The sequence below is a fragment of the Olea europaea genome, chromosome 4 (assembly GCF_002742605.1).
Source record: "Olea europaea var. sylvestris chromosome 4, O_europaea_v1, whole genome shotgun sequence".
NCBI lineage: Eukaryota > Viridiplantae > Streptophyta > Magnoliopsida > Lamiales > Oleaceae > Olea > Olea europaea.
Window position 1 is genome coordinate 15,802,623 of NC_036240.1, and position 9,118 is coordinate 15,811,740.

At 34.8% G+C, this 9,118-nt stretch overlaps 2 protein-coding genes across 2 annotated transcripts; both read left to right on the top strand.

Annotated features, from left to right (window-relative positions):
- Positions 1 to 260: 260 nt before the first annotated feature.
- Positions 261 to 931, top strand: LOC111393791. Its single transcript, XM_023019496.1, has one exon. The coding sequence runs from the start codon at positions 356 to 358 to the stop codon at positions 620 to 622; it is 267 nt and encodes an 88-aa protein (XP_022875264.1). The 5' UTR covers positions 261 to 355; the 3' UTR covers positions 623 to 931.
- A 1,893-nt stretch (positions 932 to 2,824) lies between these two features.
- On the top strand, positions 2,825 to 3,497 carry LOC111393793. The gene has a single exon (XM_023019498.1). The coding sequence runs from the start codon at positions 2,920 to 2,922 to the stop codon at positions 3,184 to 3,186; it is 267 nt and encodes an 88-aa protein (XP_022875266.1). The 5' UTR covers positions 2,825 to 2,919; the 3' UTR covers positions 3,187 to 3,497.
- Positions 3,498 to 9,118: the final 5,621 nt, after the last annotated feature.

Below are 9,118 nucleotides of genomic sequence, written 5' to 3' on the forward strand. Positions count from 1 at the left end.
ATTAATGAGGGTATTATTGTCTTTCAAAAGTTTCTCCTCAATCCCTACTTTTTAAATATTGTTGATGATTGATGTGATAAGGATTCTATGGGCGAAATAAATGGAATTGGTCTCAATTCCCAACGCATTTATTGTGGGGACATTTATGCCCCCACAATAAGTTTGGTAAAGAAAAACTCATTGTAACAGCACACAAGAAAACTCAAACCACTGGAAACAAAGCCTCTGGTTCTGTGCTCACTTATTGTGTATATATATGCTTCTCCCCCACGAAGGGAATCAACAAAATAGAAAAAACTCTCAGTCTCTTTCACAACTCAAAATCTTATATTCTACAAGCAAATTATTGAACATAATGAGTTCAACAGGCAGAGCATGGATTGCGGCAGCCAGTGTGGGAGCTGTGGAGGCTTTGAAAGATCAAGGTTTCTGCAGATGGAATTACACGTTCAGATTAATCCAACAGCATGCTAAGAACAATATCAGATCCTTCTCTCAGGCCAAGAAACTCTCTCCCCAGTCATCTTCTATGGTTTCGAATAAGTTGAAAGAAGAAAAAATGAGGCAATCTGAAGAATCACTCAGAAAAGTCATGTATTTGAGCAGTTGGGGGCCCAACTGAGAGAGTTGCTGACAGTATTTGTAAATAGAGAAATTAGAAAAATCGCATTATGTTTTGTAGAATTTCATGAGAATTATTCTTGTAATTGCAAGAAAAGAAGAAAACTGAAGAAAAATGAATTTCCCATCTCTTCTCTTTGCCTCTTCATCGATAAAGTGAAAAGGGAAAATTTATTTTTAATTTCTTCCCAGCACTTTTCGAAAAGATCTGAAAAAATTACATGTAGTGGAATTCTCCCTAGAATATGGTACTCAATTTGTAGTAGAATTTTCTCATTTCAAAGTCGAGGGAGTACAAATTTATTTTCAATACACTCCTCACATATGGTTTAGACTTGAAACTTTTCATAAAACACATACAGTACTAATAAATGGGCCGAGGAAAAACAGCCAACGATTTGAACATAACCGATGTGATCTTCTTATTCATGCAACGGTTTCGCCCTTTATCTATATGAGAAGTGTTTGATCAACCTAAATTGTGTAGCATTAGCATCTAGGCAAACCCATTGACCGACAAAGATTTTGTTACAGACAAGATTTGGATTAATGGTGGTGAAGAAATATGAAGTGAAGTTGAAGGTCTGAGTGATGCTGAATCACTTATTAAAATTAAAATGCAGGTTATATTACACATTACATAGTTATTCGGGTCTAGCTAGTCATACTAAAATAAACCAAAGAGCTTGTTTCGAAGTGATTTTGAGAATTGATTTTTTGACCGTTAGGAAAAAAGTGGGGTTTAATTGTGAGAGAAGAAGTCAAATATGACGTCTGGAATAGTGAGATAACGGTAAAAAAATCAAATTTTTGGACCAAAAAATCACTTCCAAACAGACTGTAAGATTTGTTTTGTGTCAATTTTCTCTTTTAAACATGGAGCTTTTTGAATAAAGAGTGTTGAAGCTTATCCAAATTTCAAGGCCACTTCAGATATCAAACTCCTGTAAAAGCTTCACATCCAGAGAACTTAAATGCCCTTATAGCTGAACCATTGATGATTGCAAATATGTTCATCTCGTTGACACGATAATGAGTTAATTGAAACTTGATAAGAGAGTCTTAAGTCTTAACATTGAATATGTTGCTAACGTTGAGATGTCACCAATTCGGATATCAAATGACATTCACACTTTGGACATGTCAAATAGTATCCCAAAGTTACATGGAGCTTGAGATAACACCAATTACGGGAATAGGAAAACTTCAACTTGATTGAATGTGATGATTGACAATTGTGATTAGGATTTATATATGTGCTTATACACCCTAATCATGCGATCATTGATACTCAAACAATGATACTGTAATATATTTCGAGGCATACATTAGTGCTGTGAATCTGGGATAGGATCGACGACTTGTGAATCTCCGATTTCTTGCAACTAGTCTTGATGGTGCAATTTGGGATTTTTTCATAGATAGGCTGAATTGCTATGGCAAGGGGCGTGTTTGGTTGGGGAATTTGCAACTGACTGAATAACTGCACAAGACGAGAAAGGGCGTGTTTGGTGGCATCTGTTCAGCTTCCAATTGATATGCCTAGAATGAGTGAAGTGACGCAGTCCGTTTTCCATATTACTGTATTTTTTATAAGTAGAACATGAAAAATAAATAATACATAGTATTTCTTGAAATTGTTTTGAAAAATAGGTGGTTGGCAGAATTTCCTCTTTAACTTTTCAAAAGTTATGTCAAATGGGCCCTTAGCTAATTTACACAAAAAAATAAAGTGATACACAAGCAACCATTCACATTCAAAATCCTCTCATACTGTGTTATAAATTCAAATAATAATTGAATAGTAGGTTATAAAACTTTCTAAATTCTAATAATAATTGAAGGATGAATTGGAAATTATATAAAATTAATGAGGGTATTATTGTATTTCAAAAATTTACCCTTAATCTCCACTTTTTAAATATTGTTGATGATTGATGTGGTAAGGATTCTGTGGGCGAAATAAATGGAATTTCTCTCAATTCCCCCCCCCCCCTGATTGATGTGATCAGCATACTATGGGCGAAATAAATGGAATTGGTCTCAATTCCCTACACATTTATACCCTCGCCATAAGATTGGCAAAGAATTAGAAAAATCCAAAAAAGTCATTACAACAGCACACAAGAAAACTTAAACCACTAGACACAAAGCCTCTGGTTTTGTGTTCATTTGCTGTATATATATATATATATATATATGCTTCTCCCTTACAAAGGGAATCAACAAAATAGAAAAAAATCTCAGTCTCTTTCACAACTCAAAATCTTATATTCTACAAGCAAATTATTGAACATAATGAGTTCAACAGGTAGAGCATGGATTGCGGCAGCCAGTGTGGGGGCTATAGAGGCATTGAAAGATCAGGGTTTCTGCAGATGGAATTACACATTCAGATTAATCCAACAGCACGCTAAGAACAATATCAGATCCTTCTCTCAGGCCCAGAAACTCTCTCCGCAGTCATCTTCTATGGTGTCGAATAAGTTGAAAGAAGAAAAAATGAGGCAATCTGAAGAATCACTCAGAAAAGTCATGTATTTGAGCAGTTGGGGGCCCAACTGAGAGAGTTGCTGACAGTATTTGTAAATAGAGAAATTAGAAAAATCGCATTATGTTTTGTCGAATTTTATGAGAATTATTCTTTTAATTGCAAGGAAAGAAGAAAACTGAAGAAAAATGAATTTTCCATCTCTTCTCTTTGCCTCTTCATCGATAAAGAGAAAAGGAAAAATTTATTTTTAATTACTTCGCAGCACTTTTCAAAAAGATCTGAAAAAATTACATGTAGTGGAATTCTCCCTAGAATATGGTACTCAATTTGTAGTAGAATTTTCTCATTTCAAAGTCGAGGGAGTACAAATTTATTTTCAATACACTCCTCACTTATGGTTGAGACTTGAAAATTTTCATAAAATACATACAGTACTAATAAACGGGTTGAGGGAAAACAGCCAATGATCTGAACATAACCGATGTGATCTTCTTATTCATGCAACGGTTTCACCATTTATATATATGAGAAGTGTTTGATCAACCTAAATTGTGATAGCATTAGCATTTAGGCAAACACATTGACCAACAAAGATTTTGTTACAAACAAGATTTGGATTAATGGTGGTGAAGAAATATGAAGTGAAGTTGAAGGTCTGAGTGATGCTGAATCACTTATTAAAATTAAAATGCAGGTTATATTACACATTACATAATTATTCAGGTCTAGCTAGTCATACTAAAATAAATCAAAGAATCTATTTAGAAGTGATTTTGAGAATTGATTTTTTGACCATTAGGAAAAAAGTGAGGTCCAACTGTGAGAGAAGAAGTCAAATATGACGACTGGAATAGTGAAATAACGGTCAAAAAATCACTTCCAAACAGGCTGTAAGATTTGTTTTTATGTCAATTTTCTCTTTTAAAAATGAAGCTTTTTGAATAAAGAGTGTTGAAGCTTATCCAAATTTCAAGGCCACTTCAGATATCAAACTCCTGTAAAAGCTTCACATCCAAATTATTCAATTTTCTCTAAAATAATTGCTTATAAATAAGCTTACTTTCTCACTTTCTCTATTATCATTTGAGTAAATTCTTGGTAGTCTGTGTTTTAAAAATTAATAGTAGGGTTTATTGCAATGGAGGTCCGTTAACCTTACACTACTTGTAACCAAGCTATTTCACTTTAATCTGGACTATCAAACCACTCAATTTTAATTTAAAATCAACCGGCTTATTCGTCCAATTTCTACTTGAAATTAATTAATTTGCCTATCAAAACTAACGGAAGGGTTAAAATTCAATCTGAATCAACGCATTAACAAAAGTTTTTGATAAAATTTTTTAGTTCATATTTACAAAAATAGATAGAATATGATTGAAAAATTGATAGTAAATTAAATTTTTATAATTTAAAAAATGAATAAAAGTTATTATTCTTGTATTAAATATCCACCAAATTTTAATGAAGTTAGGAAACAAGCACGTAGTTAATTGTCACCTGCAATTGCTCCTCTCTCGATCTTGTTCTCAGTGCCCTAAAAAATGGACAGGCGCTCGTTAATTTCTCTCTGTAAAATGCTCTCCAGAAACCCTTTTGGAAGAGTTTCAAACCGCAAATATCCATTTCCCTTGATCTCCCTCAAAAATTTCTCAACCTATGGCTCCGTACCCCAACAACTGAAGAAACCCCACCATTTCTATCATCCAGCAAACCTAAATTCACCGACCTATGTCAGTATTTTCCAGGATTTCAGGCAATACAGTGTTGACGCAGACAAAGAAGTGGATAAAATCAACCTCAAGTTTGTAGAGGCGAGAGAGGATATAGAGTCGGCCATGGAGTCCAAAGAGACTGTGTATTTCGACGAGGAAGCTGAATGCGCACGTGCTTCTGTTAATGAAGTTCTCGAAATGTATGAAGGGCTGTTGAAAAAGCTTCCGGATAACCAGAGGAGCGCTATTCAAAGGGCTATGGGGCTCAAGATTGAGCAATTGAAGGCTGAGGTTGGACAACTTAATGAAGATTGAAATTTCATATTCATTTGGGATTTCTGTTATTCGAGTTAAATTTGGGTAAGTTTAACAGCTTTTCTGACAAGTTATTTGAGAAATTATATTCTAGCACAGATTGATTGAATAATGGAATCAGTAATGTGTTTGATGATTTTCCGTTTCTTCCTTAAGAAATTTGGCTGCTGGCTTGTTCTGGAAAATGGACTTCTTGCCAATTGAAAATGAAATAACATGATGTGCCATGGATTATTGAGTTTTCTTGTACTTTTATGATTTAGGTTTCTGATGGATTGCTTCTATAGCTTTTTTGATGATTGTTAGAGATTGCGATGAAATTTTCTACTTTATCCTTATAATTAAAGTGGATTGTATTACATTGTTTGGAATTGATAAAAAAAAAAAAAACCTTCATTGGAATCGTTGAGGTCTTTTATAGACTTCCACAATTCCTTTTTGAAGGCTTGGATCTGCACTGTACTATCTCTTGCCAGCACTCAGGGTCTACAACCAAAGTCAAGTGTCAATAGAGGTGTTGGGTTGTCGTGCTGTACCCCGACAAATACCATCCAACACTCAAGCAAAAAGGTGGTGATAGTGTGGAAGACAAAGGTGAACGTGGTGTATTGTGTACATGTTTGAAATGCCTTTTCAAGTCTCAGGGATCTCTTATATAGGCCTTCTCTCATGACTATATTTGGTGAGGAGCATGGATTGCTCAATGAGTCCTTTAGTGCGTCTTCTAAAGTTTTGCTAATCACTGTTGACAACCTGTGCTGTTTTCCAGTTTCTTCATTTGGGACCCAGTTAAGCCTTTCTAAACATTGCCTGCTTCCTTTCCAGTTCACTCCTTCAGCAAATCCTGCATGTGGAACCAAACTTCCTATGCCAGACCTCGTGTAAATCTTCCCTTAATTTGGTGTTAGTTCCCTAAGTTGGGAATGGTAAAGTCAGAAGGTGGTAGTGAATGGTGAGTCAGATTTGAACAAAATAAGGACAGAGGATGGATGCATGTTTTACCATGCATACAATTCCTTATGTTTTCTTCGACCAGTATATGGGTTTACTAATTTTCTGATACTCAAGTAACAGCTGCAGAGCTAGCATTTCCCGTTTATACATAAGCAAAGTAGGGAAGTTTTTTGCTTATAATCTAAAAAGTCATAGCAAGCTACAAATGAGTAAATTCACTGATGATGACATGTCTCTCATTTTCTACATCTCAAATAAACAAACATATGCCACTGTCTTCATAAAGATTGGATCATATAATACATCAGCCGTTTTTTTCCAAATTACTGGATGGAAACTAAAAAGTTTCACATGTGTGTTCATGTCCCTACCTTGTTTGTTTTGTGTCCTACCTTTTTGAAAAATTGTGCGTCCCCACGCGTTTCGTGTTGAGTTCCTATTTCCGTAAAGTGCAACCTGGATATTCTGGCATGCCTTATCCCCGTTCAGAATTGCACTTAATTAAGATATTTCACAGAAATGTGTTATAAATTATTTGTTTTTTGCTGTCTAATTTTTTATAGTGTAAACTTTGTTTAGCTGAGTACATTATTTTGGCAAGCCTGCTGCTTGGGGAGTACAAATTATAAAATATCCTTTTTGCGCAAGACTGGGGCTGCGTCCTATACTAGATATATTCTATGTATTTTCACTGAGGACATTGGTGAATTATCTTGAGATGAGTGTATGAGTAGACTCATGCTTCCACTTAAGTCCTGTACGTTTAAGAATTTATAGTTTCAATGTGAAAGCAAAGGTTTTTTTAATGTTAGTGTTTTCACATGAGCAAAAGCTCACTTTGCTGCTATAGTTTTTGTGAAATCTCCAGAAATTAGTTTGTTACATGAGCAAATGCTCATTTCGCTGCTATAATTTTTGTGAAATCTAGAAAAACAGAAATTAATTCTGGCTGCATACTTGTGTCAAAATCCAATCCTGTCTTCATCAATGCTTGTCTCATACATCCAACAATTCGTTGCTCATATTTTACTTGTCTCATGTAAAACTGTTCAGAAGATTCCACGCATTACTCACCGGTGAGGGGTTTAAACTCCTCTCGGTGTTTTAACACCCCCACCCTGAAAAAATAAATAAAAATAAAATAAAATAAAATTGGTTGCTGTAGGTTTGGTGATCAAGTGTAATTATTAATGGATTTTCACCCGTGGAAAAACAGATACTGGAATGTAGAATAGAACTTGGATTGGCCATCTTGTTTATTGTTGGATTTAGCAACAAAAGATTAATAGTTTCATGATCGTGTTACCTATCTGATACATGTCTGGGTAAAACGGTATTGCTGTTATTTTTCAAAGGGAAGCTGTATTGTTATTTTACATAGAACAAAGAAATACTCAAGAAACAGACCTAATTTAATTTCCTGCACCAGTAGTTTCGTAATATGAGTAAAATATAAAATGCTGTTACTAGAGCTTAGATCTGGAAAAGCATGGATGATTGTTAATAAAAATTGAGTTAGACAATATTTGAGTTTGCCACCAATGCTAGCTACACCCCATGAGTCGTTGGCTCATTCTTCAATAGTCATGAACTCACATCATTCGACCTGTTGCCCTTATTAGAGAGGGTCAATTAACTGAACTACTCCTTAAATTTTGCACAGTTAATGAATGAAAATACGCCTATTGAGGAATAGGGAGGGAGGAGAACTTGGTGGTTTATGTGCTTTGACTATAAATATCTTCTTGACGATGAGATGTTAAGAGATGGTCGAAATCAGCTGGCTTAGTACTCTTAAGTTGGCATCCATCCTTCTCATAGATGATATTCAAGAGCGCAATTGTACAATTGGAGGTTACGTTATTTATCACAGAAGCTACTCCTAGACGTGAAAATTGACAACTGATTATGCTTCTTGGAGGCTAGGCCTGGTGGGGCTGTGGAAATAGAGATAATGCTACTTGTACGTCAAGTGGTGTTCACATTTCTCACATAGATGAGAACTCACTTAGAATAAATCATATTTTATTTGAAGTGGACTTCCCTCCATTTGAGAGGGTTGGACACCTCGATGTACATGTTGCATGATCCGTGGAAATAGGAACTCGAGAAGTAAAGCCTATATGGAGTTTGATAGACTCCCCAATGTTTCTCGAATTCTGGAGAGTGTGGTAGCCAATAAGTTCCGATTGTTTTGTTCTCTCCTCCCCTATTATCATTTCTCCTTAGATAATGCACCCACAAGATATATCTCTCACAAAATCAAACGTGCTTAATGAATCTATCAGCTGAATCAAACGTGTATTGAAAAAATGGTAACTAATGACAAAGAAGTGATCTATTTTTTCTTGCACGGTAAAGTTTGATGAACATGTTGAATACATGTACAAATTTCCTATTAGTACACTCCCAACGGGTGTAATGACTTTTATGCATTTCACTTCACTACACAATTTGTATCGAGATTTATATAAGCTGCCTAAATTCATGGAAACAAAATGACAAGAATTACTCTAGAACTATAATTCATTAGGACGAAAGTGAAAAATACTTAACGAATTTTGTGTATTATAAGATGATTTATATAAGGTTAAAAATGTTGGTTCTATGATATAGTTTTGACAAAATGCTTATAGGATAATCGTGGCCAAAATAGAGATGGGGTCCTGCTAAAATAAATAAAACACTCGCCCATTAAAGATAAATTAAGAAAGTGATTGTGACTCTTTCCACGTACTTGATAAATGTATTTTATTCACTTATTTAAGCTGTTAAATATAAATATTTGGGAGTGCTTCTATGGAATTATTGCTTAATTTTGTGTAAATATTGTCTGTTTTGGTAAAATTCAATGTCAGGTGAGGTTTCGGAGAAAATGAACGGAAATCAGGTAAAAAGGACGTGTGATGTGCATAATTCAGACAATGACAACCTTAATAAAATTTGGAATATTAAGGACTTGGATTGCAATTAAAAGGGACCAACTGACTAAATGAATGAAATTGAGGACCAAGTTGCA

Excerpts from the sequence above, each read along its gene's own strand:
- LOC111393793 (XM_023019498.1), top strand. The coding sequence starts at position 2,920 with ATGAGTTCAACAGGTAGAGCATGGATTGCGGCAGCCAGTGTGGGGGCT.
- LOC111393791 (XM_023019496.1), top strand. The coding sequence starts at position 356 with ATGAGTTCAACAGGCAGAGCATGGATTGCGGCAGCCAGTGTGGGAGCT.